This window comes from Lissotriton vulgaris, chromosome 2_1 (assembly GCF_964263255.1).
Source record: "Lissotriton vulgaris chromosome 2_1, aLisVul1.2, whole genome shotgun sequence".
In the NCBI taxonomy this organism is placed as follows: domain Eukaryota; kingdom Metazoa; phylum Chordata; class Amphibia; order Caudata; family Salamandridae; genus Lissotriton; species Lissotriton vulgaris.
Genome location: NC_141687.1, coordinates 1,838,061,723 through 1,838,083,737, shown reverse-complemented (window position 1 = coordinate 1,838,083,737; position 22,015 = coordinate 1,838,061,723). Strand labels below are relative to the sequence as shown.

At 42.6% G+C, this 22,015-nt stretch overlaps 1 protein-coding gene across 1 annotated transcript in view; it reads left to right on the top strand.

Annotated features, from left to right (window-relative positions):
• Nucleotides 1-22,015, top strand: part of DIS3L (DIS3 like exosome 3'-5' exoribonuclease) — a 408,581-nt gene that overhangs the window by 227,983 nt on the left and 158,583 nt on the right. The window contains exons 11-13 of the mRNA XM_086957989.1: nt 3,428-3,520; nt 5,688-6,221; nt 7,296-7,450. Of these exons, the coding sequence (XP_086814115.1) occupies nt 3,428-3,520; nt 5,688-6,221; nt 7,296-7,450 (782 nt within the window). The remainder of the gene's footprint in view (nt 1-3,427; nt 3,521-5,687; nt 6,222-7,295; nt 7,451-22,015) is intronic.

Below are 22,015 nucleotides of genomic sequence, written 5' to 3'. Positions count from 1 at the left end.
TTGTGCCACCTTTGTTATATGTACATAAGAAAAAAGACAGCATTGACCCATCTGTGTTGAGAAATATTCACCTCAGTCTTGCTATTCGCCATTGAAATTCTTGGATACAATTATTATCCTTCATCTATTACTAATAGCTTTTCTTGATGAAATCCTTATTCTCCATTTGGCTCTATCAGGATTTCGGCCAATTGACAGTACCAAAAAAGGTTTTGTTTCGAATATGTATGAACTAAGGCTAGAAGTTGTTGGAGGTTGTTCTGCTACCCTCAACATACTACACCTCTCTGCTGCTTTTGATCTTTGTTCACACCCTAATGAGGCTGATATCTGTAGCAATGGCCTATGTTGGATTGCTTCCTACCTTTCCAATTGTCAGCAGATAGTTCATCTTCCTCCCTTCAAATTTGCTATTATAGTTGTCCAGAGAGGCTCAAGCTTTTTCAACCCATGTCACTACAGTGTTGTTTCAGAGTCCTTTTACCCTTGACAGATGGAACAAGGAACATTTGCAATACCAAAGGGCCTACAGTACTATACTGGCAGAAGTAAAGACTAAGAAACCAAAACAAGATGCTTGTATTAAGTTATCGTTCCAAAGGACAAATTCTCTGATGACAGGTGAGTGCCAGACTGATTAGAGGGAACATATCACTCCTTAGAAGATTAACTGCATGCTTAGAAGAGACCGCAGTGGAAACTCTGCATATTCTTGCAGTTATGAATTAGCATCTTGAGTGTGAACTTGGAGGACACCCCATACTGTCTTCAGATTTTACAAAGTGTGTTTGGATTCTAGAGCTGAGTCACTAGCAGGTCAACTTGTTCTTAAGACACCCACCCCCCTTTCGATGAAAGTAAGCCTTGTGTCCTACATCGGTACTGCACTGTAGTGCTTTCACATCTGTGAGGTGTGAGTTCATTTTAGATCCAGTCCTGTAGATCAAAAAGTTACTTAGCTACGATCCTCTAGTATTTATATCTTTCATAAATTCACAGGATATGCACCATCCTTCACAGAGAGACTCTTAGTTATTCTTGTGCACCCAACATGCTTCAAGCATATTAAATGTTCTCTGGGGACATCTACTCATTGATTGTTGCTTACAAGTCCCAAAGGAAAGGGACGGGGGAATGTATTATTATACGATTTGTTGTCTGACACTTATTATGTGCTCACTAACACTAAAGTGGTCAATTGCTGAGACTTCCAAAAAGCAAGTCCAAGTACAGAAAATACTCTACTACATGCTTTTCGTTTTGCCCCGCAGGCCATAGAGGAGTAGTTTGTGTTGGCATTTAAGGTTTATAACAGTGTGGTAGAGGGAGTGCTGGCAAGACTTGATATTGGGGACATATAGTTGATGTATTTAATAATCCGACAACCAGCTAAAATCAAATACGATCATAAACGTAGATCGAGTGCATTTCTCATTCCCTCAGTGAAATGATCTCTTATGCCCAGATCAGTGATAAATCTTCAGTGGCGTTTTGCGTGCGCTGAATATGTTTGATTTACACAGCAGGCTGGTCTGCGCATAGGTCAATTGCAGTAATCTGTAATGGAGTTGATAGCTGCCCCTAGTTGCAATATCTTATGCTGGTCTTGCTGCCAGATTTAGGGTTTGGAAGCTTTACCTGTGTGTGTCGGTTTGGCACAGGACATACGGTCCTGATGGACAGAGAATATATATAGTTTACCATAGGCTCTGCAGTCTGTACCTTTAAAGGCTGGTGTCACTTTCTGGAACTGGAAAGGGCTTAAATGAGACTTGTCAAGAATATGATGTAAGGACGAATTTGATGATCATTGGATAATTTTGTGCAGCCATGGATAAACTGCTAAAAGAAATATGGTGATTGGCGGTATCAAATGATGTGTTCAATGTGACCAGAATACAGGAAGCACCAGCATTCACAAACTTGTGGGCTGCATTCTAAAAAAAACAACTGTAAACCACTTTCTGTGTAGTGCTTCGGGTAAGAACCTTATTGTAGTGAAGACAAGTAGTTGTAAGGGCCGGATTTTTCTGAAATAGGTTGTTCAAATGTTTTTGGGGGATTTTTGCCAAGACTTGTAGGCTGGTATTCAGTCTATAATATGCCTGCAGTGTAGGATCCAGATTGGATTTTATTTTTTTGAGGGTGTGGTGATGCTTTTTTCAAAAGGTCTAGTCACTTGTGACTGTCTTCCTGCTGTGGACCATCACAACCACATGGAAGTGAAGTCCCCCTTGTGTCTGATCCTGAGACTGACTCATCCTGTGGGTGCAGATGTTGGGATTAGATTAGATTCATAGTTTTATAAAGCGCCTGGTTACTTCAATGGAGTGCCCTGCACTAGGAATCCTCCTCTTGTAGAGTGACGCCCTTAGTAAAAACAAACAGTTCTCAGCCCCAGGCTACGTGGGATGTTCTGCAAAAAACAAGATTTAAGTTGCATGCGAAATAACGCATTATTATTACACAAGCAGCGTTGGAGATTGGGCAACAAATAGGATTGTTTCTTCAGGAGCACACTCCAAGCAAGCATGTCATCCACATGATTGCAGTCATTGTCTGAGAGCAGACATCATTTGATACACCCTTTATGCCAGACGATGATGTGTGCAGGCCAGTTGATGATCCTGGAGGTGGGGGTTCCTGCCTCCCTTCTCTGGGCCAATGGAACAACTAAGAATGTGCCTCATCCTTGAGCCTAAACATGAAATGGGCCCCATCATTTGGGCGTGAGTTCTGTGAGGTGATGCGGGCCAAAGGAGAGGCCAAGGTGATGAAGTTCACGTTCTCACATGCACACACCAAGTAAGCCGATTGGTTTAATACTATTCTGTTCATAATGCTCTGTGAGTTGAGAATTTTTCAACACATGTAGACCTATTAAAGATAATGCTAAAGAAATGTATTTACAGGTAAGTTGTATTTTCTTCTTGTAAGTGAAAGTGATGAAGCAGCATATACCTTCCTTATTGCGTTATGTTGAATTTCATACCCCTGAGTCCCATCTTACACATTTAATGTGTAGCATTGCTTCCAAATCCGGTAAATCAACAGGTTTTAAGTACTCATTAGGGGTGATAATGAAATGATTGCGTTGCATATATCTAGAAGGAAGATCAGCTTTTTTCCCTTTTTCCAGTAGGATTCAGTAGACATTATTGCACCGGTTTTAGACATTTTATCTATTCTCTTCAGCTAATTTGACTGCCGTTTGTGAGAATTAACTTATCTTTTCGTTAAAGAAATGTAATTTCCTGTCATTAAATCTCAAGCACTTGTTGGATCTGAAGTATTTTTTTTGGGGTGTTTGCTTGGGCACTGGGTATGTTCTGTGCAGGTAACTAAACTGAAATAACTTGACACTGACATTTCATGAAACTGGTTTCATTTGTGCACTAGCTCAACAGAATGTCTGCTTTCTAAACAGGGCAACAACCTACTACTTGCCAGACCGCCGATATGACATGCTCCCACCTGTCCTGAGTGCTGATCTATGCTCCCTCCTTGGAGGAGTAGACAGGTACTGTGTTTTGTACGGACATAATGCTATGCTAGAATTATTTAGACAGAGTACATTGAACCTACTAATAGAAATTCACTTCCATTAGTCTTCATGCATTTGTCACCGCCTAGAGTATCTGAACAAGAACAATGTCCTGCCCTTTAGTTTTGGTTCTGTAACTTGGTATCCTCCATAGATTCACATGCTGTAAGAATTATTCTTCCATCTGGTGAGAGCCTCCATGGACACATGGAAGAGTCAGTTCTACAGAATTAACAAATACATTAAGATCCTACAATAAGATCAAAAAGACATATTACTAAAACTATCTAGGGAAAGATGGGGTCCCAAGTCCAGGAGAGAAGGGGACACCAGCCAAATTTGGTTCGTCTCCATTAGGTAATTTTCTTTGACGTTTATAAACTAAAGACTATCTCTGCTTGTCAGGATAACACAAAACATTTAAACCAAAGCCAATCAAAATTAAATTGTCTTTCTAAAGTATATTTGATTGAACACCCCACTTTCACATGTCACTAACAAAGAAAAAAATGAAAACTGCGAAAAGTGCCCCTAGGCACCCTCTTACATATATGAGAGTTTGAACATTGATCCTTTTAGGATTTCAGAAAGTGTTCTGTTCCTGAGTGCACAGCATTGTGAGCTAGCCCAATTATTTTCTGATGAAATATCCATTTTACTTGGAAATCTTTGGCTTTCCTCGATGGTGCCAGCCATCCTATTTTATTTATTTAAAAGAGTATTATATAGCGCTGGCTAGACCCGGAGGTATCAAAGCGCTTTACAGAGTATCAGTACAACCCAGTTACAAAACAATTCCACAATTTTGCATATAAACAGAAACAAACATGTGTTAAGGATCTGGGAATACTCGTGGGTGGCAATAAGAAGACTAATGAAGAGGCAACAAGAGGAGTAACAGTAAAGGAATAGGTTAATTTACGTTTTATCAGGATGTGGGAGCGTGTTTTTTAAACTGTTCTCTTATCCCTAAGGATTCCAGAATGTTAAAGTTATTTTATTTTTCTCTTTTTTTCCTCAAAGGATAACATATCCTCAACAATCTTTTCAAACACCATGCACTCTCTCTTTGATAAGTGTTCCTCCGTGGAAGAAAAAGTTTACATTTTCTGAGCTCCTTCTGCAAGAGTCTCAGTGAGGCATTTGCCTGTGTTTTTCTGTTTGTGAATACATAGGACAATTCCAAGGAAAAGTTGTCTGTAGATCTGATCTTTTTTGTTTTAACTCCTAAAGATTTTATCTGCCTCTCTTTTAAATAAGGACCACGGCTAGAACTTGGGGATATTGTTTTCTAACTATGTCTGTGGAAACCGACTCGACTGCATTCTGGGACAATGCCGCATTTGTGATAATTAAAGGGGGAATGTGAAATTCCTGTATGTGAAAGCTGAAGCCTAAAGTCACCAAATCTTGTTGTTTTCTTTTTGGAGGGACGAAGTTTTATGGTGGTGGTATTTATTAAATGTTCTATATAGTGATGGAGTTTGATTTTATTTATCTTAATTTTAAAAAATGACAAAATATTGCCCCATGTAAATATGTTTTCCTATAAAGCTAATTTAAACAAAATCTAAAATATATTCTGATACACATATGCGAAGATATTCTACTATATGTACATTCAAGGAAAATACACATGATGGAGAACTAGGATTACAAACGTATAACACTTCCTTCTTCATCTTGCACTAAAGCTATAACAACAGGAACACATTCTCCCCACTGAGCATAGCCCATTTGTTGCACCTATCTGTTTGCCAGAAGGATTACCCTGAACAATCTGTAGAATATCACTGAAAACTATTGAATTGTTGGTTCTACACTTCTGGTGGGCAGAGATGTCCGTTTTGCTTTTTTTTAGAAGTAATAGGCTACCTATTTAGAGGGACACAAGGGGCTCGCATGCATTGTACAGCAGAATTGTAGGTTCAGCTGTATTGCATAGTGAGAGGTAGTAAATGGGGTTACTATGCTTGTACTACATCTTCATTTGTCCTGTAATAAATTCAATAACCTCCTCATGAGTAGAAGATCTTTGTAGCTGGTATATATAGATAGAAGAAATCCCTGTGATTGATTTCTTACTAGGTCTTTCCTGATATGCCAGCGAAAAGTGAATGTATGTTTTATCTCATTGTGTTAGGTATGCAGTAAGTGTTATGTGGGAGCTGGACAGGCTAAGTTATGAGATACAAAAGGTCTGGTATGGCCGAACCATCATCCGATCTGCATACAAATTATTCTATGAAGCAGCCCAGCGACTTTTGGATGGGGACTTGTCTGTGGCAAATGATATCCCCGAAATTATGCAGTTGGGAGAAAATACACGTAGCACCAGGCTTGACGAACTGCGTGCTGCTGTTCAAAGACTGACTGACGTGGCTAAACATGTACGGGCGAAAAGGGACATCGGGGGAGCCCTGGAACTTGAAGGGGTAGAAGTGCAGGTGCAACTGGATGACAAAAAAAACATTGATGACCTCCTCCCCAAGCAGCCACTGGAGGTGCACGAAACAATTGCTGAGTGCATGATCCTTGCCAATCACTGGGTGGCCAAGAAGATCTGGAAAAGCTTCCCACACCAAGCCCTGCTGCGCCTGCATCCACCACCATGCCAGGATTTCTTTACTGCACTTCGAGAATGTGCTGAAGCCAAAGGATTCTATATTGATACACGGTACGTTATTTGTGAATTGATAGTGTTCAGTGATGCCTTTATGAGCCATGTGTACCTTCTAAATAAAAAGCATGATTTTGTTTTTACATAAACTAGATACTTATTGATTTCAGGTGGCAACATTCTGGGGTAACGGATTGGTAGATGGAGGTAAAGGGAGAGGATCATTTTGGAGAGAAAGAGGGAAGGGATGGATGAATTTGTGACACTTACAAGACTTTGGACTAGTGATGGTTTGTGTCTCAGGCTCAATGTGATAATATACCTTATTGATTTTAACATCCTGGTTGATCCTAACCAGAAAAGATGTGTAGCACATAGACAGATCCCCCTTGCCCATCTCTATGTAATTTGGGAGCTGTGTGACTTTCATCCCTTCTCTACTAATTTTTGGACTAATCTTTTGCAAGCATTACTGAAAGGATAGTGGTTGTGGCCTCAATTTACTTGTCGGATTCAGACATGCATTCTAGTGGTTGTTGAAAGGAGATAAATGCACAGTTATGAAAAGACAGCAAACAATCTCTCCAAGACTTTAGTCTAATAGTGTAATTCAGACTCTAATCTGGTAGTTAGGAGAGTGGTCAGGACTGAGCTAGTTGGGAAGCAAACCGTTCAGAAAGGCAAGCCTTGATGCATCCATGAATCACATTGGTTTCAGGCTGCTATCAATGTTCGCTGAACATCTTCAATTATTGTTTGTTTATCTGTAGTCTCCTTTCATCACTCTCTGTCTCTCCCTACCATGAAGTAAAACCTACAGTTTTTTGGTTTTAATCTGTATCTTTTTTATATTTTATGCATATATCTTGCCTCTAGCTGTAACAGAATCTAAGAGATGGCATTTCAGTGCTATTTTGTCCCTTCGGTAGAGTACATAAATGTATTCCGTTTTTCTTTTCCTCTCGGGAGACAATCCTGGAGCATCTTAGGGGTGGAGGTAAGGGAGGCAGGTGTGTGTGTTTCTTCGAGAAGAACATCTTGGGATCAGCTGCCTACAAACATTAATCTCTTGTTTATTATGTAATGAAACTAAATCGTATCCTGTTTAAATGATACCCATTTTCTCTGTAGGAATAACAAAGCCTTGGCAGATTCTTTGGAAAAGGCCCATGACCCTGCTGACCCACTGGTGAATAAGCTTCTGCGATCCATGGCCACCCAGGCTATGTCTGTAGCAGAGTACTTCTCGACTGGGTCCTGCGCGGAGGACCAATTCTACCATTACGGTATGAAATGTTCTTTCTCTTTACCCAGCGTGGTTCTTCTCAACATCTGATAGCTGTTTGTTAGACTTTTATGAGCTGATGTATGATATGAAAACCTAAAACAGCTTACTCTGAATCTTTTATCGCACAATGTGGCCAGTATTCCATAAGGTGAAACTGTTGTTGTTAATTTTGTTTCCTAGAAGTAGCTTCTTATAAAAGCAAAAAACTAGTCAGATAAATAATAATGACTTATTTGACTTGGAGTTGACTATATTTAATAGGAGTTAAATTCAGGGTGCCCGTATCGGGAGAAGGGAGTGATGAGGTAGATGTAAGCAAAGTGGTAACATGAAACAAAGAAGAGGATTGTCATTCATTTTTAAGATTTTGAATGGGATGCCACATTCACTTTAATTGTGTAATTCATTGTGTCCCAAACTTTTTAGAACCACAACTACATTTCTAGAACAACATACACTAGCGACACACCTAGCTTTAACAAAGATGAGACGTGGGTGAGTTTATAAATTTATTAATAGACATGCTTTCAAAATGCTGTGAATTGCCAACAAGTGAGATGCTGGTCTGTGACATCCTTTCACTGAAATTTCAAGGCTTCTGAAAATCTTGGCATTGATACCAGCGATTTTAGTGAATTTGAAAAGCTCCTTCTCCAGCAGAGTATGGAGTAAGGCCTCATATGCATTTTTGATATCTACATCATGAATAATGCCCAAGGGTATTGGAGCGCTTTACATGAGCACCAGATTATATTACATAAGGTTAGTTTCTTTTTATTTCTAGCACAGGTAATTTGCCCAGAGCCAACGCTGGCCCTCGAACCTTGTTGCATAAATCCAAAGTTGTCTGCTGTGGCATTTAGGCCACATCGTTATTTTTCAATTTATGAGTAAAGTTCAAAACGAGTGAGATGATTGTGTTTGATTATGTATGGTGATCACATTCTCAGTGAAATGGCTTTGTGAAGTACAAAAAAACACAGCTGCAAAAATACTGGAAGGTTCACATGGAGTGTTACTTGGGAATACTTGCAAGGTTTTGTTTTAAAACTGGAATTAAGGACATAATTCAGCACATTTGCACCAGTGGTGATGAAACAGTTTTTAGAGTGGGGGAGGGGCCTAACATCAATGTTACATCACTGAAGTCATGGGGATTGTGAATAATCCCTGCTTCACACAGTGTGACATATGTATTCAGCAGGAGCCTGATCAAGATTTAGGGCCAGATGTAGGTAATACCAGATTACCGATTCTTAAATACCAAATCATACCGATTTGGTATTTAAGAATAGGCAAATGGGATTTAGGTAATTTTTCCGAAAAAATTACCGAATCGGTAAGTTTCGCTAATTACCGAATCGGTATTTACCGATTCGGTAATTGCCATTCATTCCTATGGGCCTGGAGGCCCATAGAAATGAATGTCAATTACCGAATCGGTAAATACCGATTCGGTAATTGGGGGAAACATTGAAGGGTGGCAGGGTGTCACTTTGACACCCTGTTGCACCCCTCAATTGTGTATGGGTGCACATGTTGCAGACATACATGCTCTGAGGGCATGTATGTCTGCAACATGGCACTGTTGGAAAAGCAAAATAAATGCTTTTTCAAGGGTTTTAATTATTTACCACCAACTTCTAGTTGGTGGTAAATAACGAATCCTTAATTGAGAAATGCACTGACTTGAGTTCTTGCTACATCCTGTATTCAGTATTTTACCGAATCGGTATGTTAAGAATTCGGTATTTTACTGAATCCTTAAATTACTAATTCGGTAAAATACCGAATCCTTAAAAAATGCCACCTACATCTGGAAAGCTCAATACCAGTCGGTAACGGCCGAAATTATGTAATTTCGGCCGTTGCCGACCGGTATTGGGCGACCGACATCTAGCCCTTAGTATGTAGCTGATAGTGTATTTTGGAGCACACTGTCATAAATCTATTACTGAAGCATTGTGTGGAGCACACTGTAATTTACACACTGCACATTTTTATTTCAAATGACCACTATATTTTCCCAGACCTACAGTTTTACTGATGAAACCAGATGGCACACAAATGATAAGTTGTGGAGTTTGATTGCAGGTATTATCATTTGGGTACCACCAAATAAAAGTGTCTTTTGATTATTTTGATCCCATTAAAACTGTTGTTTCTGTCACACTTCAGTACGTCAGAAAAGTGCTTCTAAATGCTGAGGTATTCTGAAATATGTGTACAGTTCATTTACAGGTATTTACATTTTGTTGTGTTACAAAAAAAGGCATTCTACAGCCTTCCACGCTCCGTGTACCACAGCAAGATTCTCAGTCATTATTCTTTATTCGGATTCCACTAGGAAATACATATAAGGACACAGTAAAAACAGCACAGTTAATATATTAACAATGAATATAAAACAAATTGTGCAATTAAAAACTGCACAGTTAGTATATTAACATTAAAATTGAAAACAAAATCACAAGTCTCGTCACCCACACCATATAGCTAAACATACGAATTCGAGTATAGGGGGACAGGCTATCTAATCCTAAAAACAAAAAGCTATCTAGTGGTCTGCCATGTTAGTGGTAATGAAGACCCGTCACTTCCCTCACATATAACTTAATCTAGGGCAGGCCAACGGGACAGTGAAAAGACATACAAGTTAAAAAGTAATACAAACAGACATCCACAGCTAATACATGACGCTTAGGCGTCAATAAATATCAATAAAAACATGATGGGCACTTTCAGCTAGATATAGTCATGGCATAAAAATCTGGTAAATACTCTCTAATATTCACCGCAGCGGAAACAAAATTTCCAATTGAAACGTTGGTTAGCTCATTGGGAACAGACTGAAGAAACACCAAGGCCTGTATACAGTGCCTGAAATTTGAAACATGCGGTCTTCTAAATCTTGCTCTAAAAGAGCGGTAAATACTTCAAAAGAAAGCCAAGTCCATCACAAGGACAGATCCTCCTTTCTCTGGTCCATTGGCCTCTCAATGTGTAAGCCACCATCAAGTGCACTAAATTAAGACGAAACATGGTTAAAGTTTACTTGTGGTTGGTTGATGAAATGTTGTTCAAATACGGTTGCATGGCGCACACTGGGGGAATACATAAATATGAGGCCATCAGGCTCTTAAAGAGGTCTTGTCGATCCCTCGCAGCTTGCGCTGCCCCATGTAATCTGGGCTTTAATTCTACTTCTGAGCAGTCAAAGGGGATAAAAGGAATATTCAAAGATGAATACACCTTCCTGATATAACTCAGCCAGGGTATCTGTAGTAAGTGGTTGAGGGAGAGGCAATCGGATACAACATCCCTATTCAGTGCTGCTTCGTGCCTTTATAATATGCTCAATAAAAGGCAGGCCGAATTATCAATGGGAGATGGAAGCAGGCGTGGATTGAGGACCCGAAGGCATGCGCCTCAAAATACCATTCTCTGTCATTTGCACTTTTCCCACCCTTGAATACCTCCAAATACTTGCCTTATAGGTAGCAGCTGACACATCTTTGGCACTACACAAAGTGCACATTGCTTTCAAGGGTCGGGAGCTGAGCCTGGTGGCAAACTCCGGAACCGCCCCAGAACTACTGAGCAAGTGCTGTGAACTGATTGTAACATGCAAAGTCCAGAACACCCAGTTAGCTTAAAGTAGGGACAACTGGGATACTGATCTAGTAAAGGTCAGCTTTTTGAAACTTATAATCATAACAAAAGTTTTCTGAATGTTTGTTACGAGGTCTTCCCACAAATTAAGTGAAAGTATTTAGGAGAGACTGCACTGCATGGGATGTATGGGCCATTAGAATGACGTCATCTGCATACATCAGTACAGGAATGAATCTCTTGCCAATCTTTGGTATTTCCAGAGGCGGGTCAAGCAAGGCTTTCTCCCGACGGTTTATGTATAGCGAGAAGAGAAAAGGAGCAAAAACACCTCGCTTAACCCCATTGCTGACAGCAAAACATTTGGCACATTCACCACCTGCGCCATAACGGACCCTAGCAGAAGCGTTCGAATAGATGTTGGACAATAAATGTATAATTCCATGGTCAATTCCCAAGGAAGCTAATGTAGTCCAGAGTCACAGCTAAAGTCCATAAAGCCAAAGTAGAGAGCCCCCTGTTTGGCCCTGGTATATTTTCATATTAACAGTTCGAGGTTAAGGCACTGCTCAATAGTGTCAATAGCCTTGCGGAAACCTTATTGTAAATCAGAGAGGATTCAATTACTTATAAGTTATAACCCATGTCTCAAGTCTTTGTGAAAGCACCCTACCTAAGATTTTAACAGAAGAGTCAAGAAGAGCAATTGGCTAATAACACTAAGGGCTGGCCTTATCGCCCTTCTTCAATATAGGAACTATGACAGCATTGTCCCAGGTGCTAGGTACATTACCACTGCAAGCAGAATTAAATACATTAGCAAGTAACGGACCCCAGACTAGCGGCTCAACACAAAGCAGATCTGCCTGACTCCATCCAAACCTGGAGCTCTACCAGATCGATTGGCAATAATGGCTGATGTGTTTCTTTTACAGAAAAATTAAGACCAGAGTTATCAGCCCATGTTGGCTCGATAATAAAGGGAGAATCAACAACTATTTCTGAAGCAAACCTTTCCCGTAATGCTCAACTCAATCCTCCTTCGACAGTAATGATGGTAGCGGGGCAGATAACCCTGACTAAACAACGGTGAGTTGATAGTGGTCCAAAATAAAGGGAGTCTTTAGCCTCACTGGCCTACAGCAAATTCTCTCTTGCCATTTCTCTCAATGTGTTTTTCTAATGTCTCAAAATCTGTTTGTTGTTGGTACGACAACTTGAGATAGCAATTGGGTCCCTTGGAACCAAGAGGAGGGCCTATTTTAAAGCTCTGTGGGCTTTAGTACAGGCTCCCTCAAGCCAACCTTTAAGAGGTCTTTTTTGATTAATAGAGTGTTAACTGGAACACAGAGTGTTTCAAATAACGCAGTAACAGTAATTGATGCAGCGTCTGGCGTTAAACAAATTTGATGGAGTTCCATATTAGAATGAAACAATGATGGAAGCAGTTTAGTTTAATCAATCCCTGACCATCTAAGGTTTTTTCCCTTCATTGTGCAGGAAGCCTGAAAATGTTTAAAATCGGGCTAGAAAAAGCCACCTGGCCTTTTAGCCACATCTCTATTGTCACCAGATTGTGATCGCTATAGCAGGAGGAATTGACAGCATAGTAAATTATGAGATGAAAAGGGCTCAGATACCACAATATGTTCAGTAGTGGATGAACAACCCCTGCCAGTGAAGGTAGTGAAAGAAGGATGATCTCAATGCATCTTTACAACCGCAGATATTAGATTCAAAGTTATGATCATATCATTTAGTACATTCGCATATGAATCATTAATAAAGTGAGAATATTGTTCTCCCCTAAAATCTTTCATACCACAAACATCTTTCTCGACTAAGGGATACATCAACCACATTAAAATCACCAACCCAAATTAAACATACATTAGCATTATGGATAAAAGAGAGACATTGCTACCCACTCCAAAATAGTTATTATAAAAATTAATTGATATAAATGACTGACTGTTTCTAAAGGCAAAGCGAAGAAATTGATACAAGGTCGAGGTGGATTGAATAAGGGAGATTTTTGCTTCGACGATAGTAGATGCTAGGATTGCGAGCCCGCCCTTAGCTCTGCCAGCTGGTGATGGAATTGCAGGGAGCACATAGGATTGGAACCTATTCACAGTGAAAGTCTCAATAGCCCAAGTTTCCTGGATGCATAGAATCTGACGTTTATAAAGGGAAGCCAATCAGGGTTATCGAGTTTAGCCTTAATCCCCGTCACATTCCAGATTGCCCATACCAGCCTTTTACATTTAGTATCTTGTGGTAGAATGAACTGATTAAGCCCAATCGGTCATGGCGTGAGCTCATTCGTTTTTATGGGTGACTGAACAACCATTCTAGCTACTTGCAAAATAGGGCTTTGGCTCTGAGTAACTTAATTAACAGGGACCAGCTCATTAGTAGCCAAGGATTACTACGATCATCAATAAAGTATAGTGGAGGAGACCATCAAGCTAATTCGACTAGAGTCAAGAGCCCAAGGAAAAGGTACACATTCTGCCAGTCAAAAGTCAATCTAAATCAGACTCTGGAGCAAGGACAGCAAATCTATTTCAGAGAGAGCAGTTTAAACAGACAAATCCACGAAGGGCAGTATGTTTACTTTTATTTGTAAATGCAGACTGCAGATGTCCAGGTTTATAAAAGGAACCTATCTGAATCCTAATAGACCAAGATTGCAAGCCCTTAGGCAAGATTGGCACATAGTTCACTTCAAAAACTCTTGTCACTTTGCAGTCAGAGAAAGAAAAATAAACATAAATCCATGTGTTAAATGAATAAGCAGCGATGTCAGAAGACCGAGCCTGACATTTGACCTCTGTCTGTGAAGCAAAGCAAATGTGACAAGATATATACAAAATGTAAAGGCACCTTTATTTATTGCTCTTTCCAGACCCACCAGAAATCGGCTAGCGACCCATCAATCAATCAATCAATCATAGGCATTTATAGAGCGCTCTACTTACCCGGAGGGTCTCAAGGCGCTGGGGGGGGGGGGGGGGGGTGCTGCTGCTACCCGAACAGCCAGGTCTTGAGCTTCTTCCTGAAGGCGAGGTGGTCTTGGGTCAGGCGCAGGTCGGTCGGGAGGGAGTTCCAGGTCTTGGCGGCCAGGTAGGAGAAGGACCTTCCTCCTGTTGTCGTTCTTCGGATGCGGGGGACGGCGGCGAGGGCATGACTGGCTGAACGGAGGTGTCGTTTGGGAGCGTAGAAGTTGATGCGGTTGTTGAGGTAGCTCGGGCCTTGGTCGTGAAGAGCTTTGTGTGCGTGGGTAAGGAGACGGAAGGTGATTCTCTTGTTGACCGGGAGCCAGTGCAGGTCTTTTAGGTGTCCGGAGATGTGGCTGTGTCGTGGGATGTCGAGGATGAGTCTGGCTGAGGCGTTCTGGATCCGTTGGAGTCTCTTCTGGAGCTTGGCGGTGGTTCCGGCGTAGAGGGCGTTGCCGTAGTCCAGTCGGTTGGTGACGAGTGCCTGGGTGACAGTCTTCCTGGTCTCGGTGGGGATCCACCGGAAGATCTTCCGTAGCATGCGCAGGGTGTTGAAGCATGACGAGGAGACGGCGTTGACTTGCTTGGTCATGGAGAGGGAGGAGTCCAGGATGAAGCCCAGGTTGCGTGCGTGGTCTGTCGGTTTGGGTGCGGTGCCCAGGGCGGGGGGCCACCAGGAGTCGTCCCAGGCGGAGGGCGAGGATCCCAGGATGAGGACTTCCGTCTTGTCCGAGTTCAGCTTCAGGCGGCTGGTCGACATCCACTCGGCTACCTCTTTCATTCCTTCGTGAAGGTTGGCTCTGGCGGCGGCGGGGTTGTTGGTCAGGGAGAGGATGAGCTGGGTATCGTCGGCGTAGGAGATGATGTTGAGGTTGTGTTGGCGTGCGATGGCCGCGAGGGGGCTCATGTAGACGTTGAAGAGGGTTGGGCTCAGCGAGGATCCTTGGGGGACGCCGCAGATGACTTCGGTGGCCTCTGACTTGTACGGTGGTAGACGGACTCTCTGCGTTCTTCCGTCGAGGAAGGAGATGATCCATTCCAGCGCCTTCTCCTGGATTCCAACGTTGCTGAGGCGCTGCACTAGGGTGCGGTGGCAGACGGTGTCGAAGGCCGCGGAGAGGTCTAGTAGGATGAGGGCCGCTGTATCTCCGTTGTCCATTAGGGTTCGGATGTCATCGGTGGCAGCGATGAGGGCGGTCTCGGTGCTGTGGTTGGCTCGGAAGCCAGACTGTGAGGGGTCGAGGGATCCGTTCGTCTCGAGGAAGGCGGCCAGCTGCTTGTTGACGGTTTTCTCGATGACTTTGGCTGGGAACAGGAGCAGCGAGATGGGGCGGTAATTCTTGAGTTCGGTGGGGTCCGCTGTTGGTTTCTTGAGTAGAGCGCTGAGTTCGGCATGCTTCCAGCTCTCAGGGAAGGTGGCGGTGGTGAAGGAGGTGTTGATGATGTCCCGCAGGTGGGGTGCGATGACGGCGTCGGCTTTGTTGAAGACGTGGTGAGGGCAGGGGTCGGTCGGAGATCCGGAGTGGATGGAGTTCATCATGCGGACGGTTTCTTCGGTGCAGATCGGAGTCCAGGCGCGGAGGGTGGTGGTGGGAGGCGGTGGTTCGGTCGATTTGGACGTGGCGTTCGTCGGTTGGGTGTTGAAGCTGTTGTGTATGTCCGCGATCTTGTTGTGGAAGTAGGAGGCGAGGGAGTTGCAGAGTTCTTGCGATGGGGTGATGTCGTTGTTTCCGGCGTTGGCGTTGGAGAGCTCTTTCACGATGTTGAAGAGTTCCTTGCTGTTGTGTGCGTTGTTATCCAACCGGTCCTTGACTGCAGTTTTCTTGGTGTCGCGGATCAGTTGGTGATGCTTCCGGGTGGCAAGCTTGAGGGTGGTCATGTTGTCCGGTGTTGGCTCCCTTCTCCAGGCTTTCTCGAGGGCTCGGCAGTTCTTCTTGGAGCTCTTGAGTTCGTCGGTGAACCACGGGGCCTTCTTGCTGCCGGGTCTGCTGGGCGGGGTCCTCAGTGGGGCGAGTTGGTCCGCGCAGTTGCTGATCCACTTCGTGAGGTTGTCGGCGGCCTGGCTGGGGTTCGCTGAGCTGGCGGGAGGGTGCTGGCTCAGGGAAGCGGCGAGCTGGTCGGCTGTGATCTTGCTCCAGCTTCTGCGGGCGACCTGTTGCTGGTGGTGGTGGGTCGTCGTTCTTCTGAAGGTGAAGTGGACGCAGCTGTGGTCCGTCCAGTGGAGTCCTGTGGCGTGGCTGAAGGCGATGTCTTTGCTGGATGAGAAGACGGCGTCGAGTGTGTGTCCGGCGAGGTGGGTGGGGGTGGTCACCAGTTGCTTGAGTCCGAGGTTGGCGAGGTTGTCGAGCAGGGTGGTGGTGTTGCGGTCGTTGTTGTTCTCCAGGTGGAAGTTGAGGTCCCCCAGGAGGATGTAGTCAGCGGAGGGTAGGGCATGCGGGCTGACGAAGTCGGCGATGTCCTCGCTGAATTGGGTGCGTGGTCCCGGGGGTCGGTAGATCAGGGTGCCTCTGAGGGTAGTCTTTGGGTCGGTGTGGATCTGGAAGTGTAGGTGTGCGGCGGCAGTCAGGATGTCGTCGGTGTAGGTCGTGATGCAGATTGTGTCACAGTTTGAGAAACGCTGGTCTAATTAGTTGTTTCCTTGTAAAAAAAAAAAATTACCATTGATCATAGTGCGAGATGAAAGCTAGGTATGTAGCGATTGCTCCTTCTTCATACATTTTGTATGGGTAAGTGGGTGAGAATCACATGTCAAATATTTTTCTCTTTTGTGGATTGAACAAAGACAGTTAAACCAGCTATTCTACGTAGAGGAATAGGCATTCTATGTAAGGTTGGTGATGGATTTGCAGGGCCTAAGCTAACATATTACTAAGAAATTTGAAATCGGGTGTATTTTTCTGTGAGGTAGTCACTAGCATGTCTTTGAGGGTATGATTGACATTTAGGACACTCGTACAACAATTAAGCATCTTAAGTCAGAGCAGCGTCTCCAGCATAAATGATTTTTGTTTAAGTGAAAATCGAGTAATTACCTGCGAAACTACATCGGACAAAAGGTAATAGATTGAGTAGTAATGAATAATTTATTGGTATTTGTCAAGCTCACTTACACAAAAATGTATTACTATGAAAGCTCGAAATATATTAGGTGTGGGATTTACTTATGCATCTTGAAATATTTTATTTTCACTAGAGAGCAAGTGGTGATTTGTCGTTAACTGCCAGGAGAGAGCTTTCCAAAGTTTGGTTACTGCTGCAGGGAAAGCCTTGCCGCCAGTCAAGCTTTCCTATTTTTAGGGGTGCAGTGTCCATGTGTATATAACTCAGCTGTCCTGTAGGAAGTGTGAAACTTAAATGTTTCTGTAAATAACCTAGAGAGGCTGAGTTGATCACTGTATGTACTTAACTAAGTGATTTGCATATAACTCATTGTGTAGTCTTACTAGAGCAGGAGGCCTAAAAAGCATTGACCGTATCATTTTGCACATGGTGTCAGAGCGAGACGAATGTATTTTAGGATTTATTGTTATTCCGATAGTCTAACCGAAGCTGGATAAAGCATTGGCCACTTGAATTTATTGAGATAAAGGTAAGTTCAATGCCTGCAGGTGGAAAAAGTATTTGATATTAAATTAGCTTAATTTTGAAGGGGTGGTTTAGCAGCGTGTATCTGTTGACGGTACTCATGCTATACATTCCCATGCCATCTTGTGTTGAGTTCGGGATTTTGCAACATGTCTTTTCGATGTGACTGTTTTGTGCTTTGGGAGTGACTAGACATTTGGTGTGTTGTCACGGTTTACCTGACCTCCATTGTAATTATAGTTCACCTCACACACTACAAACTAACCGCCCTCCAAAGTTATGTTTGAAGAAAATTCAAATGTGAAAGAATAAAGGTCAGATATATTAGAGTTTACCCAGGATAAATCTAATTGAATGCTAACGGTAATTAAACTTAAGGAGATATTGCACTACGAAATAGAACAAAACCTACACCAATTCTAGTATATTTCACAAAGGTAAATTAATCATCATTTACATGTTGCTTGAGCATCATGCACAGGTGTCTGCTATACTCTCTATTGTTTGCACAAAGTTTGTGCAATCATTGGATAAATTGTTAGTCACTGGCACTCTTGCAGTGAAAGGATAATGTCACCCCTATGTGGTAAACAAAAAAGAAATTCCAATAATAGTATGAAATGCTAAATATATGTTAATTTTATATAATCCTTTTCACCATAAAGGAACTTCTGAATATTATTGATATATTGGAAGTGTTCATCAATAAAACATACAACTGTAATCACAAACAAAGAAAGCAGACTGGCATAATACGCTTGAGTATATGAATATCAAGCTAACTTCTTACAAAACAAGCATTGGAAATGCAATAGGTCTCGCATTAGAAAAGTTGGAGCTATTGGTTTTGTAAATGAATTTTTTTTTTTATGTGTTGGTCTTGAAAATAGCCAAATTAATAGCTTTGTCATTTACAATGCCAATACTTTAAACTTTTTCAAATGTGACACCTATACCATTTGTAATGCAACATGTTTTGTATGTACGTGACTTAGATGTATTCATCTAACAAATACAAATGTCTTTTAATGTTTTTAAATAATTAATACTGAAATAAAAGTGCTTGTAATTTATAATAGCACGCTCGGTGATCTTGGAGACCAAACTCAGGTCATATTTGAGCGGGGGATTAGGTTTTTGGAAGGTTCAGCACTTGTTTGAAGATTCTTGTTATTATGTTGTTCACAAGGCTGTTGTCTTTCCATTTCTAATTATTCACAACAAAACAATTATTACCCACTGAACTGCTACTGTTAACAATCATTAGCACTGCCAATAGGGCGGCTAGTTTTAAGCATTTGTTAATTGATGTGTGTGATATGTTTAGATACAGTAATAGACAATTCAAAGAGTTGTTCAACTACTACTGCTTGTTGCCTTGCTTTACTCACAAGAAAGTGTTACATAGGCAAAGAACAACATGCTACACAGAGACCTGGGCTTTGCGCAAGCTCTTTCATTCATAATTGTGATAGTCGCTGTGGTGCCTCAACTCTCATTTTGTAGAAAATCATTCCCCATTAGTGACCAATGATTGATAAAATTAAAACAATAGAGTCCAGCACAGCACACTCACAGCACTATAGTACCAGCGTCCGGGATGTTCTAAGGAGCCTTAAACTGATGACTAATGCATGCTAGTGCGGTGAAACAAAGACAGCACTGAAATGCGTTAGTCTAATCCCTAATGTGTGGTACATGACAGGACCGATTAATCAGCGAAGGAAACATAAATAAATTAATACAATGCCGTTCCTTTGAAATGCACGGGCATTCAGAGTCCACACATTAAACCAGAAGCACTACAGGTGCACACGATCACCAATGAAATAGCTCCAAGCCAGTGAAGAAGAAATGTTGGGGCTGCCTATGGAATGTTGCGCTTGTGCGCCTAGAATGCTGCAAGAGCTGTACTCTGCCTGGAGACGGCGCAGCCGCAGTAAGCTGCTCTGTGGTAAATATGGCTGCGTTCGAAGGACCTCGGGCCCCACTGCATGGAACCTCTCAATTACAACCCTTCTCAGAAATGCAAAAGCAATGCAGAAAAAAACCGGGTATATGGCAGCATTACTGGTAAGTAAAACAGGAGAAGCCTAACTATATGGCGGGCCGTCCTGTTTAGTGAGTCCTCCCTTTCCATGGTTCTGTTTTTACCTGGGAGGCAACTTCATGAAATGAATATTCAGTTAATTTAATAATATGAATGCATGTTTACCTGGAGGAAGCCCGCAACAGTAAAGCTACGTTTGAAAGGCGCCGTTTTACTGTTTCCATCTTCACACACGTGTGTGGCGCGGCTGCAGTAATGGAAATAACTACACACGTATTTATTCAGTCCCAAGGGCTTGCCACTGGCATAAACGCGTTTAGCTGTCCACAAGTACTGTTTATCCAGCACGGAAAATAATGACACAGTATGTGTGTATGTAGAGCCATTGGCATAGCAAAGATTCCATAGGACCTAATGCAAGCAAAAAAAACAAGACGGAGGGAAGGCAGAGAAGGGGAGGGGGGAGGAGAAATGCGACACGGCGGGCAGGGGAGGGGGCGGAGTGGGGAGAGGGTGTGAAAGCAGCAGGGGCCTGGAGTGCGGCAGAGGGCCACTGGTAGTCGTACGGGGGACGCTGCTTGTGTTTGTAAGGAAAGGAGCCGGGGTTTTGCCTGGTCTTTCTGCGGGCTCATCATTGCACTCCTCAGCTTAGAATGTTGGTGCTGCCTATGGAATGTTGCGCTTGTGCGCCCAGAATGCTGCAAGCGCTGTACTCTGCCTGGAGACGGCGCAGCCGCAGTAAGCTGCTCTGTGGTAAACATGGCTGCGTGCGAAGGACCTCGGGCCCCACTGCATGGAACCTCTCAATTACAACCCTTCTCAGAAATGCAAAAGCAATGCAGAAAAACCGGGTATATGGCAGCATTACTGGTAAGTAAAACAGGAAAAGCCTAACTATATGGCGGGCCGTCCTGTTTAGTGAGTCCTCCCTTTCCATGGTTGTTTTTACCTGGGAGGCAACTTCATGAAATGAATATTCAGTTAATTTAATAATATGAATGCATGTTTACCTGGAGGAAGCCCGCAACAGTAAAGCTACGTTTGAAAGGCGCCGTTTTACTGTTTCCATCTTCACACACGTGTGTGGCGCGGCTGCAGTAATGGAAATAACTACACACGTGATTTATTCAGTCCCAAGGGCTTGCCACTGGCATAAACGCGTTTAGCTGTCCACAAGTACTGTTTATCCAGCACGGAAAATAATGACACAGTATGTGTGTATGTAGAGCCATTGGCATAGCGAAGATTCCATAGGACCTAATGCAAGCAAGACAAGATGGAGGGAAGGCAGATAAGGGGAGGGGGGAGGAGAAATGCGACACGGCGGGCAGGGGAGGGGGCGGAGCGGGGAGAGGGTGTGAAAGCAGCAGGGGCCTGGAGTGCGGCTGAGGGAACTGATGTGCACGCGCTTTTAAGCTCAATGCGCATGCGCATTGAGCTTAAAAGTCACGGGCACTGCAAGGAATCGCCACGATTCCTTGCAAGTTAGTTAAAGAGTGGTTAAGCCCCCATAGTCTCGCAAGCTCGATGCGCATGCGCATCGACAGGCGAGACCTAAAAAAGGCATGATAGCAAACGAAATATGCAAATTCGGGCAAGTTTGGTCTTATGTATTCTTGAGCAGGGCTTTATGCTAGCAAGCATGAACCATAATGGACTCTTTGTATTCACACTCTAGTTATGAAGACGATGTTAGCATGTTAACAACACATACATTTGTGGAAACACGACTGAGTGATCAAGAGTTGATTAAAAGTTCAACAGAACAATCAGTAAAAAAAGCATAGAAACACAGCCAACTACCCCAAGAAATTGAAGCAATGTCTTTTTAGGGCTGCTAGACACTCCGTATTGTCTGATTGAATTCAGGTAATTAAAAAAAAAGATTATGAAGAAGCAGTATTAAAAGAGAGGATTCTTCATGGTCCTTTGATTGGTCAGTAGTTGTCCTAGACCGCTATGAAGGATTTCCACTGCTCAAAACTGAAAGCAACATTGTTAACTGCGACCTAGAGTCATATATAGTATCGAGGCTTTTTTGTGGTGCATTCTCATAACCAACATAGTAAAATGGGACATTACATAGTGAATTTTTTGACAGGTAAAATAAGTAGGGATGTTGCATTGTATACGCTCTGAAAAGTGCAATTTGTAGTGGTTTAATATTGAAACTCTGACAAATGTAATATGAAAGTGTTTGACATTGTGAACACTGACAAACACCATAGGAAGCAGCTCTACGTTGTTACCATTGAGAGGCTTTTCTTCACATATTTGCACAACAGATATGTTGGCTCGCCTATGAAGTGTTTAA